At 39.4% G+C, this 16,566-nt stretch overlaps 1 protein-coding gene across 3 annotated transcripts in view; it reads left to right on the forward strand.

Annotated features, from left to right (window-relative positions):
• The window catches only part of pxk (PX domain containing serine/threonine kinase), a 61,806-nt gene that overhangs the window by 34,053 nt on the left and 11,187 nt on the right, over positions 1 to 16,566 (forward strand). For 2 of the 3 annotated variants that reach the window (XR_009506782.1, XM_059944222.1), the window contains exons 13-17: positions 4,726 to 4,774; positions 6,855 to 6,932; positions 13,404 to 13,490; positions 14,013 to 14,091; positions 16,193 to 16,249. Coding sequence is in view for 2 of the 3 variants with exons in the window: in XM_059944222.1 (XP_059800205.1) it covers positions 4,726 to 4,774; positions 6,855 to 6,932; positions 13,404 to 13,490; positions 14,013 to 14,091; positions 16,193 to 16,249 (350 nt within the window). In the remaining variant the exon portion in view is untranslated. The remainder of the gene's footprint in view (positions 1 to 4,725; positions 4,775 to 6,854; positions 6,933 to 13,403; positions 13,491 to 14,012; positions 14,092 to 16,192; positions 16,250 to 16,566) is intronic. The other variant, XM_059944221.1, reaches the window with a different exon arrangement.

Raw genomic sequence — 16,566 nt, forward strand, 5'->3', positions numbered from 1 at the left:
GTCAACACCGCCCGCAAAAGAAACCGGAAAAGGAAATGTGCTTGTGTACAGTTGTGTACTAAACATACCAACGAGGTAGTGGGTGACGACCTTTTGTGTGCAGTTTAAATTCCTTTGGGTGCTAGTAGAAAAAGATGTGTGCGGACACACATGCACACCTTAGAGGGGACATTGACCTGGGCTGCAATTTTCAAACTCCAGTCCCCACCCAGTCGCAGGCTCCTACTTCTTCCATAGGGAAAACCAACCAAAATTCCCGGAAATTGTGGGGAATTCTCTGCATAACGGCTCGCCACAGTGTTCTGTATAAAGTTTGTGTGCATGCAGTATTTCTATTTGTATTCCGACCAAGTATTTAATTGTGTATAATTAGTTTTTTAGTGTGGGTGGTGCTGACCATGTGCCTGAACTGATGATCTTTCTGCTTTTTCTATACATGACTGTACAGTTGGTGACTAATCCTTATTACAAAAGCCCTGCGTAATGCTCAAATTAGCTTAAAATGCACACTGATGCAACATTTTGAATGTGGAAAGCAGTTTCAGAATGCCATCATTTACATGAAGAGGAGCGGTTGTTCTTATTACCAGTCTAGTGTAAAAAGAAAAAGGGCAGAGAGAAGCCATATTGAGAGAGTAGCACACAAAAAGAGCTGGTGGAACGCAGCAGGTCAGGCAGCATCTATAGGAAGAAGCACAGTCGACGTTTTGGGCCTAAGGGCGAAGGGTCTCGGCCCGAAACCTCAACTGTGCTTCTTCCTATAGATGCTGCCTGGCCTGCAGTGTTCCACCAGCATTTTGTGTGTGTTGCTTGAGTTTCCAGCATCTAGAGATTTCCTTGTGTTTGAGAGAGTAGCATCCTTTTTATAGATTTTCCTCATTCTCCAAGAGTGTGAAACTATAATGGAATTTCGGTAATCTGCAGAATATACAAGAAAAAAAATTGTTGATGAGTTTTTGAAGATTTGAGTGCAGTGCATACTTGGCACTTGGTACAAATGAGCTTGGATAAATGTTATTCAGACTGGCCACGTCTTTTGCTGCTGCCCACATTAATTACTCTGCTACTGATAATAACTTCTTAAAACCCTAGAATAACTTAAATCCTTACAACCTACTACTACTCCCTCCTGTAATAGCACTTGAAGTACTGTCAACAAACCAAAAAGTATACAGGTTAAAACCCCCTATTCATTGAAAATAAAAAAAACTGCTAATGTTGGAAATCTGAAACAAAATAGGAAGTGTTCAAAGCTCAACAGGGAAGGCAGCATCTCTGAGGAAAGAAAAACACGTTGACTGTTCCTTGTTCCGTTAGTACTGCCTCTCTCTGAGCTTTTCAGCTTCATCTGTTGTTATTGCTTTGTTAATTGTTCTCTTGGCCATGCATGTACAATGTTTCATGTCACACAAGTTATGCAGTGCGCTGGTATTATGATTCCCTGCCCTTCTGGGTCCCCTCATGATTTTTACACTCCACTTTTTGCTGTGTGAAGTAATTTTCTTTGGAAGGTGATCAGTCCATAAAAGACTTCTTAAACGATTCAAGTTTAAGCTTAACATACATTTTTGTGAGGAAATTTGAAATAAGAGCACACATTTGAAGGGAGGAATTTGAAGAGTTTGTAATAATCATGCACTTCTACAAATTAGAATACAAATGCTGTATGCAGAGACACTACCAGGCATAAAAAGTGGGCAATGTTTATTTTAAAATTGTTTGTGCCACTTTCTTTTTGTGGCTTCATCTCACTCACACACAGGTTGGAGGAACAACACCTTATATATCAGCTGGGTAGCCTCCAACCTGATGGCATGAACGTTGACTTCTCTAACTTCCGTTAATGCTCCTCCTCCCCTTCTTGCCCCTTCCCTGATATATTTAGTTTCCCCCCTCTTTTTATTTATTTCTCTCCCTCTCCCTCTCCCTGTTCTCCATCTACCTCTGGTGCTCCTCTTCTTTCTCCCTAGGCCTCCCGTCCCATGATCCTTACCCTTCTCCAGCTCTGTATCACTTTTGCCAATCACCTTTCCGGCTCTCAGCTTCACCCCACCCCCTCCGGTCTTCTCCTATCATTTCACATTTTCCCCTCCCCCTCTTACTTTCAAATCTCTTACTGTCTTTCCTTTCATTTAGTCCTTTTAGGGTCTCAGCCCGAAACGTCGACAGTGCATCTCCTTATAGATGCTGGCTGGCCTGCTGTGTTCCACCAGCATTTTGTGTGTGTTGCTTGAACATTTAGTTTGATGTCTTTTGAGTGACTGAACAATTATATTGACAGTGAATCATAATTGTGAGAACCTAATCAGAATATGTTTGAAAGAGCTGACTGACATGGTGTCCAATTAATGACATTTGGAAAATGTTCCTGAGTGTTCCTAATAAGATTCTATTGGTGAAATTTAAAGTTCATGGATTACTTAAAAGGAAATTGGGTTATGAAGCAGGCACAGTCACAAGCAACACATGAGATAATGGACAGATGTTCAATTTGGCACAATGTGACTGGGAAGTCTTTCATAAGGATCTGTATTGAAACTGCAGCTGTTTAATGTGTTTTTAACTAATTAGATAATGATTTTTTAAGTAAAACGCAATGGCATTGTGAACGTTAACTGGAATCATTAAACTGCAAATATAGATATTCTTTATTTCCAGTTCAATGATAAAACTGATCTATAGGATATAATGTAGGCAAGCATGAAGTTTTCCATTATAGTACCGAAAGGAAAGAACGGTGAAAGTAAATGGTGGAAAAACTGATATTGGGAAGATTCAAATTGATTGGTTATCTACATTGTTAAATATGATGGATGGGTACCAAAATATGGAAAAAGGCTAAGGAATCCTAGCCTACTTAAAAAAAAATAATGCCTTGAAGAATTGGTTTTCAGCAATTAATGAATGGTTAAATGGAATAAGTTGGAATAATGGTTAAATGGATGAACTGTGTGGGGTAATTGACAGGATAGAGGGGAACTATTTTCATTGAATGAGGAAGTCTAGGGCCTTGGGACATGGTCTATAAGTCGGAGCCAGGATTTTTTAGGGTAAAGTTTGGACGGATGCCTTTATCAAATAGGTTGTAATTATTAGGCACTTTATTCCATAGTCAGTAGGTGATGAGGGGTCAATTAATTTTAATTCTGAAGAAATAGATTTTTGTTAATCAAATCTGTTGGGAAATGAAGAGCTGCAGGCATATTGAGTTTTGTTATAGATCAGCTAGGAATTGGCTTGAGTGAGTTAATTGGCTTATTCATATGTTCTTAAAATTTTTAGGAAAGGTTATGAAATCAAGGGTTGTTGTAAAATTGGTATCAGTCATCTCTTGTTAATCTTATCCATAGCAGCTGACTGACTGAGCAAATGTTACTGCATAGGTATTGAAGAATTGAAATTGGTTTATTATCGTCACATGTACCAAGATACAATGAAAAGCTTGTCTTGCATACTGTTCATACAGAGCAATCATTACACAGTTCATTGCAGCAGAACAAGGGAGAACAATAAGAATGCAGAATAAAGTGCAACAGCTGCAGAGAAAGTGCTGCTCAGATAAACAATAAGATACAAGATCTTAATGGAGTTGACTGAGGTCAAGGGTTTTATCTTCTTGTACTAGGGAACAATTTAATAGTCTTATAATAGCTGGACAGAAGCTGTCCTTCAGCTTGGTGGTGCATACTTTCAGGCTTTTGTGTCTTCTGTCTGATGGAGGAGGGAAGAAGAGAGAATGTCTGGGGTGGGTGCTGGCTGCTTTAATGAGGCAGTGAAAAGTATAAACAGAGCCAGTAGAGAGGAGGCTAGCTTATGTGATGTGCCGACATGTGTCTACAACTCTCTGCAGTTTCTAGTAGTCACGTGCAGAGCAGTTGCCATACCAAGCTTATAGCGGTTACATGAACAAACTAAAACCCTTTAGACACTAAGTGTGGGGTTAATATTGTATGACACACTATCCATCCAATAATAAAGTTCCAAAGTCGAAGAATACATTTGATTCTTTATTAAGAAACCAGAAAAACAATTATGAAATGATAAAAAACTAATGAAACTATAACTATTGATATGATACAATAATAGTGATATGTCTGAGTGTACTAAATGTACTTAAACCCAATGTTCTTAAATTTATTCAAGAACATTAATATTAAAGTGAATTTAAGCAATTTTAAGTGATCAACAAAAAAGATATCACCCATGGCCCACTGTCTAGCTCTACTCAAACCATACTGGTCTGAGGACAAAGCACGAATACCAAACTAAACTCTTTGTTTCTACCATGCTCCAACCCATGTGACTAACTATTTATTATTAAACGCGCATCATAAAACACGATACAGATAAAAAATCAGATACATGGCTCTTACAAAGCTGTTACGCATCCAGCCGGGATGCTTTCAGTGGTGTATTGCTAAAAATTAGTAAGGATCAATAGTGACATGCAAATTTCATGAGCTTCCTAAGGAACTACAGAGATTAGTGAGCTTCATCTCATTTGAGTTTTTTTTCAAAATTTATGGTAAAATCTCAAGGGCTGATTTTTAATTTTTAGCAATGCTATCTTTTCATATTTTTAATCTTGTTGTATTATTGCTTTACTCTTTGATACTACATGTTGTATAATAGCAAATTAATGAACAAATGGTTTAAATCATCCTAATAAAAGTGATAAATTACTAGTTTAATAACCTTGATTTTGTTGACTCTGCTTTTTTTTAGATTGTTTATCGATGTTGTGCTTCTTAATTCTGAGAAGCCCCAGTTTAAGGTAAAGCTGCTCCTTAGAGATGAATGCTTCAGAGCATAGGGGAGAAAAATAATTGTGCAAAGTTCAAAAGAAGAAACTTTGTCATTGTTGAGTACAATAACTTAATGTAATATTGTTAGTGACAACATTTTTAGAATAATTTAAAACGTACCCAACTGCTGACCCTTAGAAACCAAGTTGTTTTCCATTTCCTTTAGACTAGTTACAGTAAGTCCAGTCCACTTTGTGGACTTGTTCTGTCTTGCCATTTTATATTCCTCTATCTCCTATTTATTCCATTTCACACTATCAACATATCCTTGTATCTATCTTGACACCTGGCTTGATCTATGATACATCTGTGCTGTTGATCTCAACTGCTCCTGGTGGTAGTTATATTTTGGGTAAAAAAAAATTCTCGTATGTTACCTGTTGGCTTTATTTCTATCCTAAATCTATTCACCTAAAGCATAAAGCCATGTTCCTTACTTCTATTCTCATCTACCACTGGAATTATTTCTCTTTTTCATAATTTTATGTTCCTACTGTATTAGAATTCCTCTCTTTGGAGTTCCATTGAGTATAGTTCCAGGTGCCTCAATCTCCTCATAAGCTCATCCCCTCTTGTCTGTAATCAACCCTGTCATCCTGCTCTGCACAGCCTCCAAAGCCAGTATATTGTTCTTGTGGTAAAGGAGAGCAGAATGGCACTCAGTACTCCAGATGCAGCCTCATTCAAACCCTGCACATTTGCAGGATAACCTCCTTACACTTCAATCCTTCTAGTAGTGAAGGCCAGATTCCCTTTGCTGCCTTGATAACCTGTTTCATCTTTAAACCAACTTCAGCAATTCATATTTTTCTCACATTGTACTCTATCTGCCAGGCTCTTGCCCACTCATTTAACCTATCTATAACTCTCTGCACCTTCTCCACATCCTCTGCACAGTTTGCTTTTCTACTCAATTTAGTGCCATCAGCAAACTTAGATACTTTGCCCCTTCTTCCAAACTGTTAATGTTTATTGTGACTGTCAGCTTACCACCAATTGGCAACAGGAAGCGGTTATTTATCCGAACTCTCTGCTTCTATTGGTTAACCTATCTTCACCAATGCTAATACAATTCCGTGCATCCTTATGAATAAGTCTTGTATCCAGCACCTTCCGGAAATCCAAGCATACAATATCCAGCTGTTCCCCTCTGTTTTCTATGCTGGCTTTTTTTAAATTACCTCAAAAAATAAAGTCATGATCAATTCATTGAAAACAAAATCTGAAGAAGCTGAATGAAAATCCAAACAAAAACATAACAAGCTGGAACTCTTAGCTGATCAGAAAAACCAGTGGTCCATTGTATTAATGCCAGGAAAATTACTGGACGTGAAGAAGTATAAATACATTGAAAATTATTTTTGCATTCTTCAGAGTACCTTAATTTACTGCATGTAGGTGCAAGAGCTAATTAGTGTGCCTGGAATACTACTCCAGTGTCTTATGTCTATGTACCGCAGTTTTTCATCTGAAATTGTGTATCTAAATGCATAAATATTCTGCAAAATAACAATATAAAACTATTAATGCTTCTTTCTGTAAAACTTAACTGGAACTAGCTGCAATTTAATAGGAAACAGCTAGAAATCAAATACTTAGTTATTCAGAAAGAAATATTAAGGTTCAAAGTAACTTTCACAATCCACTGAGAATAAAGCCAAGGATAAAAGGTCTAAATTTAAATTGCAAGGGGAAGTGGACTTGTTTTCTCTTCAATAAGTGATCTGATTGGGATATTTAAAATTATATTCAACTGGACAGATGTATCTAATTTTAAAACTGGATCTGGGCTATTTGGAAGTACTTCATCTTTCCAAAAAGTCTACCAGAGATTGTGGATGATAAATTAATTGGAATTTTGTGTTTGATTTTTTTTTGTTGGCTAAGAATGTAAAGAGACTTGGACTAAAAGTTGTTAAGTGGTTTTGAGATGCAGATAAAACATAAGTTTGAGAGTGTGCATGATTGAATTCTGTTCCCCTGCTTGTAGGCAAATGAAGTGTGTGTATTGCCTAGAAATTCCTCATATCTATTGTCTTTATTTGACAGATACCTAGTAAGTTGAAAGAAGCTTTAAAAGCAGCAAAAGAGTGCATGGAAAAAAGACTGACTGAAGAACAGAAAGCAGTGAGTTAAACAAATCCTTACTTTGAACAGCAAAATAATGCAGATGCATGAAATCTGAAACAAAAATGTGTGGAAATACTCAGAAGGTCAGGTGGCATACATGGAGAAAGAGAGAAGCAGAGTTAATATTTCGGGTCATTGGTCCTTCATGAAAACAGGAAAGGTGAGAAATAAAAGTTGAGTTGAAGGATTGCAGAGCACAAAAGGAATGTTTGTGTTATGGTGCACGTTATCTAAGGGAAGTGATAAAGAGTTACTAGGGGACTGTTCTGTCTCCCTTTCTCTTCACCATCTACACCTCGGACTTCAACTACTGCACAAAGTCTTGCCATCTCCAGAAGTTTTCTGATGACTCTGCCATAGTTGGATGCATCAGCAAAGGAGATGAAGCTGAGTACAGGGCCACTACTTTCATTCCAATGAGAAGGAAGGATTCAAAGAGGGGGAAGGGGCCACAGTGGTTGACAAAGGAAGTCAGAGATTGTATAGCATTAAAGAAAAAGAAGTATGACAGGGCTAAGATGAGTGGGAATACAGATGATTGGGAAAGTTTTGAGGAACAGTAGATCTTAACTAAAAAAGCAATACGGAGAGAAAAAATCAGGTATGAGCTCAGTCTAGCCAGGAATATAAAAGGGGATAGCAAAAGCTTTTTTAGCTATGTGAAGAGAAAGAAGATAGTTAAGAACAATGTTGGCCCCTTGAAGAATGAATTGGGAGAAATTGTTATGGGAAACAGGGAAATGGCAACAGAATTTAATGCATACTTTAGATCTGTCTTCACCAGGGAGGACACAAGCAATCTCCCAGATGTATGGATGGGCCAGGGTCATAAGATATCAGAAGAATTGAGACAGATTGACATTAGGAAAGAAACTGTGATGAGTAGACTGATAGGACTGAAGGCTAATAAATCCCCGGGTCCAGATGGTCTGCATCCGAGGGTTCTAAAAGAGGTGGCTCAGGAAATTGCGGATGCATTGGTAATCATTTTCCAATGTTCCTTAGATTCAGGATCAGTTCCTGAAGATTGGAGAGTGGCTAATGTTGTCCCACTTTTCAAGAAGGGAGGGAAGGAGAAAACGGAGAACTATCGCCCTGTTAGCCTAACGTCAGTCGTGGGGAAGATGCTTGAGTCCATTATTAAGGACAAAATAGTGGCACATCTAGATGGCAGAAATAGGATTAGGCCGAGCCAGCATGGATTTACCAAGGGCAAATCATGCTTGACTAATCTGTTGGAGTTTTTTGAGGGTGTAACAAGGATGTTAGACGAGGGTAAGCCAGTAGATGTTGTGTAGCTAGATTTTCAGAAGGCATTCGATAAGGTGCCACATAGGAGATTGGTGAGTAAAATCAGAGCTCATGGCATTGGGGGCAGGGTTTCAACATGGATAGAAAACTGGTTGGCAGATAGAAAGCAAAGGGTAGCAGTGAATGGGTGTTTCTCGGACTGGCTGGAGGTGACTAGTGGGGTACCACAGGACTCTGTATTGGGACCACAGCTCTTTACGATTTATGTCAATGATTTAGATGAGGGCATTGAAAACTATATCAGCAAGTTTCTGACGATACTAAACTGGGTGGCGGTGTGACATGCGAAGAGAACGTTAGGAGAATACAGGGAGACTTGGATAGGCTGGGTGAGTGGGCAGATACTTGGCAGATGTCATTCAATGTGAATAAATGTGAAGTTATCCACTTTGGAAGCAGGAACAAGAGGGCAGAGTATTGTCTGAATGGTGTAGAGTTAGGTAAGGGAGAAATGCAAAGAGACCTAGGAGTCCTAGTTCACCAGTCAATAAAGGTGAATGAGCAAGTGCAACAGGCAGTGAAGAGGGCAAATGGAATGTTGGCCCTTGTTACAAGGGGAATTGAGTACAAGAGCAAGAATGTCCTTTTGCATTTGTACAGGGCCCTGGTGAGACCACACCTGGAATATTGTGTACAGTTTTGGTCTCCAGGTTTAAGGAAGGACATTCTGGCAATTGAGGAAGTGCAGCGTAGATTCACTAGGTTGATTCCTGGGATGGCAGGGCTGTCTTACGCAGAGAGATTGGAGAGATTGGGCTTGTACACGCTGGAATTGAGGAGATTGAGAGGGGATCTGATTGAAACGTTTAAGATAATTAAAGGATTTGATAGGATTGAGGCAGGAAATATGTTCCAGATGTTGGGAGAGTCCAGTACCAGAGGGCATGGATTGAGAATAAGAGGTCAGTTATTTAAAACAGAGTTGAGGAAGAGCTTCTTCTCCCAGAGAGTTGTGGAGGTGTGGAATGCACTGCCTCGGAAGACGGTGGAGGCCAATTCTCTGGATGCTTTCAAGAAGGAGCTGGATAGATATCTGATGGATAGGGGAATCAAGGGATATGGGGACAAGGCAGGGACTGGGTATTGATAGTGAATGATCAGCCATGATCTCAGAATGGCGGTGCAGACTCGAGGGGCCGAATGGTCTACTTCTGCACCTATTGTCTATTTTCTACTACGGTGGGAAGCTGTCATAAGGTGTGAGCAGAATCATCTGCAGCTTAATGTGAAAAAGACTAAGGAGTTGGTGGTGGACCTGAGGAGGGCTAAGGCACTGGTGACCCTTGTTTCCATCCAAGGGGTCAGTGTGGACATAGTGGAGGATTACAGATACCTGGGGATAAGAATTGACAAAAAAAACTGAACTGGTGAAAGAACACTGAGGCTGTCTACAAGAAGGGTCAGAGCCGTCTCTACTTCCTGAGGAGAATGAGGTCCTTTAACATCTACCGGACGATGCTGAGGATGTTCTATGAGTCTGTGGTGGCCTGTGCTATCATGTTTGCTGTTGTGTGCTGGGGCAGCAGGCTGAGGGTAGCAGACACCAACAGAATCAACAAACTCATTTGTAAGGCCAGTGATGTTGTGGGGGTGGACCTGGACTCTCTGATGGTGGTGTCTGAAAAGAGGATGCTGTCCAAGTTGCATGCCATCTTGGATAATGTCTCCCATCCACTCCATAATGTACTGGTTAGGCACAGGAGTACATTCAGCCAGAGACTCATTCCACCGAGATGCAACACTGAGCGTCATAGGAAGTCATTCCTGCCTGTGGCCATCAAACTTTACAACTCCTCCCTCGGAGTTTCAGACACCCTGAGCCAATAGGCTGGTCCTGGACTTATTTCCACTGGGCATGATTAACTTACTATTATTTAATTATTTATGGTTTTATATTGCTATATTTCTACACTGTTCTTAGTGTGACTGTAACGAAACTCGATTTTCCTCGGGATCAATAAAGTATGTCAGTCTGTCTAGATGAATGGGGGAAGGAGAGGGAGGGAAACAAGACAAAATACTGGAAGCAAATACTTTACTTTCTGCTACAAATTACGGTGGATTGCATTGGCACATGAAACTTTAAACCTGAAATGAATCATTAGTGGAAGTGTGGTGATATTTTTACCACTTCTACATTGACATGTTCTTGCCATATCTTTGCCATGTTCCAAGTAGCTAAGTAAGAGCTTAGCTGAATTTTTGGACAGTGGTATTTGTTGTGTCAGACCTTTTGCCAGGAATATTTGGCAGATAATAAGTAATATATTAGTATGTACAAAAATAGTGTCAGTAAATGAAATAGTAGGTTATTTTATGCTAGCTTCATATCCTTCAACTTTCCATGTATGCATTTGTATTCATTACTAGAAATAGAATATTTGCAGACGGGGTGGTGGTATAGATACGTCTCTACCAAAGGAGATGTAAGGTGCTCCATCCCTCCGCTAGGCTGCAGGTCACCCCGGGCAAGGTGTAGCACCCACTTAGACCCCGATCAGGGTCATGTGAAGCATTGGGAGCAGGTGGTGGATGATCATATGAGCAGCTGGTGCATATCACAAACCCTGGTTATGTGACCACTCTCACCAGGCAGACAATCTCTGAGGTGTATTGATCATGGCTGCGGTCACTGTTTTGCAAAGACACTGCCCAGGAGAAAGCAATGGCAAACCACATCTGTAGAAAAATTTGACAAAAGCAATCATGGTCATGGAAAGACAATGATGGCCTGTATTGTATGACCCAGCACGTATCCAACAAGCAAATAACTAGAGAATCACAGGCGAGAAAATCTGCAGATGCTGGAACAAAATGCTGGAAGAACTCAGTAGGCCGGGCAGCATCCGTGGAAAAGAGTAAACGGTCGATGTTTTGAGCCAAGACCCTTTGGCAGGATTGGGAAAAAGAGATGAGAAGCCAGAGTAAGAAGGTGGGGGGAGAGGAAGAAGTGCAAGGTTGTAGGTGATAGTTGAAACTAGGAGAGCAGGAGGGGTGAAGTAAAGAGCTGGGAAGTCGATTGGTAAAAGAGATGGAGAAAGAGGAGAGGGTAGAAGACCATGGAAGAAAGGAAAGGGGGAGGAACACCAGAGGGAGGTGATGGGCAGGTAAGGAGATAAGGTGAGAGAGGAAAATGGGAATGGGGAATGGTGGGGGAGGGGGTGACAGTTACTGGACATTTGAGAAATCATGCCATCAGGTTGAAGATATATAAGGTGCTGCAACCTGAGTGTGGCTTCATTGTGGCATTAGAGGAAACCATGTACTGAAATGTCTGAGTGGGAGTGGGAAATAGAATTGAAGTGGGTAGCCAACGGGAGATCCCGCTCTCTCTTGCGGATGGAGAGTAAATGCTTGGCGAAGTTGTCTCCCAATCTATGTCGGACCTCACTGACATACAGGAGGCCACTTTGGGAACATCGGATATAGTAAGTGACCCCAAAAGACTCTCAGGTGAAGTGTCGCCTCACCTGGAAGGATTTTTTGGGGCCCTCAGTGGTAGTGAGGTAGGCGTGGCACTTGATCCTCTTGCAAAGATAGTTACCAGGAGGGAGATCAGTGGGGAGGGATGAATGGGCAAGGGAGTCATGAGTGATCAATGTGTAAAGCAGAAAATTGGGTGGGGTGGTGCAGAAGATATGCTTGGTGGTGGGATTCCATTGAAGGTGGCGGAAGTTACGGAGAATTATGTCCTGTTTGCGGAGCACCTGTGGTAGGTGAGGACAAGAGGAACTCTATTACGGATGGGGTGAGGGCAGACGTGTGTGAAATGGAAGAGATGAGGGTGAGGGCAGCATTGATGGTGGAGGAAAGGAAGCCCCTTTCTTTGAAGCAGGAGGACATATCATTAGTTCTGGAATGAAATACCTCATCCTTGGAGTAGATGCGGCAGAGATGGAGGATTTGAGAGAAGGGAATAGCATTTTTGTTTACAAGTGACAGGTTGGGAAGAGCCTTCAACATAATGACATGAACATTGAGTTCTCAAATTTCCAGTAATTAACCTCTTCCTCCCCCCTTCACCATTCTCATTTCCCTCTCTCATCTTATCTCCTTACTTGCCTATCACTTCCCTCTGTTGCTTTTCCCCTTCCCTTTCCTCCATGGCCTTATATCCTTTCCTGTAAGATTCCCCCTCTCCAACCCTTTATCTCTTTTACCAATCAACTTCCCAGCTCTTTACTTTGTCCCCCCCTCCAAGTTTCACCTATCACCTACTGCCTTGTATGATTTCCTCCCCTCCCCCAACCTTACTATGACTTCTCACTTTTTTTCAGTCCTGATGAAGGGTCTCGGCCCGAAAAGTCAGCTGTTCATTCTTTTCCATAGATGCTGCCTGGCCTGCAGAATCCCTCCAGCATCTTGTGTGTATGAAAAACAGAGATCTTTGTGGCTCAGCCAGGGACCAATGTGCTTGAAATTGTAGCCTTGGAGAAGGAAGGGGAACATTAGTCAGAGGCTTTTGGTCCTGCACATTAATGCTTAAAGTACACATTGTTGAGTTGAGGGCATGAATCAGTTTTGGTATTTGCCTTTCAACAACTCTACGTAAATTCAAGAGAAATGGCTTGTTAGCATCTTATCCTAACTTGTAATTGATTTTAGGGAAGTAGTAAAATAGTGTTTGAAGTGAAAAGGAAGATATCTTTTGTTTATTGTGTAAGTTTCTTTTTGAGCACAATAGCTTGCATGTTGAAAAACTCTTCAGTTTAAACTCTCCTTGGTAGATTTCATCAGCATATCTGAGTGTTGGGTCTTTTTGGAAATAGCTGATCAACTGCACAATTTGATATGTGCATTATGAAGAGTTGGCCTTTGTAGCTGTGTCTAAAGCTGTGCATCTTTAGACCCTAACTTGCTTAGTTTGGATTGGGTGTGATCCATTTTGAGTACATAAGCCATTCTTTGAAAAATTCAAGTTAAAGTGTAGAAGGTGAAATAAGGGGTTAAGACAAACCACGTTGATCACCTTGGCTCTCACTATTGAAGCAGATTAGAGGAGGCTAAAATCACCCTATCCTCCATTGAAAGTGTTAATTTCACGTTTGCTTTTTACTGTTAGAGCAACAGAAGCCCCATATAAAACTTACGAGAGAAATTCTTCCTGCTCAGAAAGATTTCAAATAAAAAAATTCACATTTGCTTTCATTCCTAAAGATTCATCGGCATAAAAGACTCGCAAAAGCACAGTCTCACCATGGATCGGAGGAAGAGAAGAAGAAGAGGAAGATCTTGGCTAGGAAGGTAGATTAATTTCAAGAAATATTGAATGCTGTGCCATTTATATGAACTTGTATTTTTTGACATTACCAGCTTTTAAACTAGATGCCTTGAGATAAGATTTAGAGTCTTTGCTTCACTGTCTTTTTTTAAAATGACAAAAATATGGCATCGATTTTAATGGAAAACTGTATTAATGTGCATGTTTCTTTTAGAAAAAAGTTGAATTATCTAAATTGTTGTAATAAAACTAAAGATTCTTTTCCCTAATAATGTTCTATTCTATCTTCTATTGTAGCAAGCCAAGGTAACAAAAAATTGCTTCAGCTGAGGTTTAGTTATCTTATTTTTCTTGTGATTTGGCTTTCTGAATTAATTTGCAGATATCTGTAGTTCATTTTCTTATTATTTATTGCATGGCCATTTTTAATGAGGATTGCACGGTACAGTGGAGTTTGTTGCATCAATAGTTGCATGGATGAAATATTGAGTAGCTGTACTGTATATTTCACATTCTTTTTAAATATACAAGTCATTTTTTGAAAGCAGAAGTCAAAGCTGTCTATAACTGAGAATGAAGTGGATAACTCAGCTAAAAGCAACAACTCAAACAATGCAAATTCTGGTAGGTATTTTTTGATGTTGAAATTATGTTCAATATTAAGCTTGTTTGAAAAAAATTGTGTTCAGGAATTAATTGCAGTAATAGCATAGCTGAAAATCTTTCAATTAGTACTTTTTGTCCCTATGAATAATCTCCAAGCAGGTCTACTGACTGTTGTCTTAAAGACACATATCACGTACAAAATAGTTTATTTTGAACCCACATTGACAGGATTTTGGCACTAAGGCTACTCAGTACAAAGAATTCTTAATGATCAAAAACTGAATCAGTATCCTGTGAGTGATGAGATTGTGCTTTCCTTCAGTTGATCTCTGGTATTGAATAGATCATGGAATTCTCTATCATATTGTGTAAATTATGTGAAATGCTGATGTGCATGAGCAATATTAAATCAGATGGTGTAATTTAACAGTTCAGCTAAATGGAACAGTATTAAAAAGTAGAGGATTATGAAATGAGATTTAGGTTATTGAACTTTTTTTTTATATGGAAACTTTTTTTCTGAAGTACCACTGGAAAGATAGCAGTGTATGTCAATTGAACACTTTCTAATTTTGGGCATTCCTGAATCAGTAATAACAGAGTTAGCAGCCTACCAGATTGTTCTTAATTCTATTCCATTAATATGTGTTCATTGTGCATTCACTCACAGTCTGTATGTACATTGTTGTAACACTTCCGTTGTCACAGTAGCATTGTGGTTAGCGCGACACTGTCACACCTTGTGGGGTGTTCGGAGTTCCGAGTTCAATTCCAGGGCCTTTCTGTAAGAAGTCCCTATGTGTATGACCCATGGTATCTGAAAGTTTTCTCCAGGTCCTCCGGTTTCCTCTCGTAGTCCAAAGATGTAACGGGTAGGTTAATTGGTCATTATAAATTGTCCTGTGGTTAGGTTAGGGTTTGTCAGGGGCAGCATGACTCAAAGGATTTGGCAGGGTCTGCTCTGCACTGTATCAATAAATTAAAAAATATATAAATAAACTTAAGGAATTCTTGTGCAATGGTGGAATTCACAAAGTTTAGACAATCCAAACTTATAGTGCAGTTTTAAGCCTTAATTCCTGGCAATGATTGTGACAGTGTGGTCCTAATGGCTTCTAGACCAATATAGAGCAATATAGAGCAATGGAAGTGATCAAGTCCAGCCAGAACAGCTAGGGAAGCTCATTTAGTACACCTTTGTCTTTCAGGTAAGGAACCTTGCTTATGTAGTTCAAAATGCTTACAGTGTCTCTGACTACTGATTGAAATGTCCATTCAACTTCAAAAAGCATTTGTCAATAAAGTTTGGATCTGATAAAGACAGAAAAATGAAATCCACTACCTTCACAGCCATTCATGGAAGCAGACATATCACTGTGGCCAATTGGTTCACTCCCCTTCCTGTCTGTAGGATGTTGCAACATTGGAGGAGAATTGAATCAGCCTCCCTACCAATTTCAGTGGTAACCGAAATTTGGTGTATCTTACGTTATTCTTGCCCAAGGTCTATTATTCTGTGGCTTATAAATATTTTTGTGGAAGGTGAGGAGTTGAACAGATAAGCAAAAAGCTCCTTGGGCTTGAAATCAGGAATCTTCAGTGTCATATTTTGTATATTGCATATACTGTAAATGTACTGTCTGCACATGATAGCATGTGGAATAAGAAAAATCTAAAGGAAGTAGTCTGAGTAGCATAACAGTGCTGTTCAAGAAAGTCTTTGTTCTATTTGTTACTGGTAATGAATAAAGTTTTGTCAGCCTATTTCATTATTAATGGATGTTACAATTAACAGTTTAAGGTATTTTATCTGTATGATCTATAGCAAATAAAGCCTTGTACAATCTTAGGAGTTGACAATGCAACCAAGTGCAATAAAGAATTAGTTCTTATCAGACAAAATTGACTTTTAAACAAGTCTGTGTGGATGTGTGTGGTGGGGGTGTTGGATGTGCATGGTGGAAGTATTCATCTGAAATGTAAAGAAAATTTAAATGGCAACTCCTTTTGGTAGATCCTTTTTAAGTTTTGTTAATTTGGTGTTGATCAAAATTTAGCAATGTTCTGTGTAAACTGCACAGAAAGCTGTGTACTGATTTAACTATAATCTTCCCTTCAGGCTCTGGTGCTAGTTCTCCTTTAACATCACCGTCTTCACCAACTCCTCCATCAACTGGTAGGTAAAGGTGTTTCTTAATATGATAAAAAGTAGTCATTTTGAATGGTGTTTAACAAGAAAACCTTATATTGAACATCAATCTGTCTTATTTTAGAATGTAATGAATTTTTAAGATTTAAAAACAGTAATTAAATTTCCATCCATGAAACTTGATAAATTTGCTGTGCTACTTGTGTTGCTTTTTGCTATGTTCATAATTCTATATTTATTATAATTGAACAGTTGAATTGAATCCTGTAGCTAAAGTAATATAATTGAAGCAATTCAGTTTTTTTTCTCTAAATGTTAAGTGTTGATATTGTTGAAGGACTAAA

The sequence above is a fragment of the Hypanus sabinus genome, chromosome 19 (assembly GCF_030144855.1).
Source record: "Hypanus sabinus isolate sHypSab1 chromosome 19, sHypSab1.hap1, whole genome shotgun sequence".
Taxonomy (NCBI): Eukaryota; Metazoa; Chordata; class Chondrichthyes; order Myliobatiformes; family Dasyatidae; genus Hypanus; species Hypanus sabinus.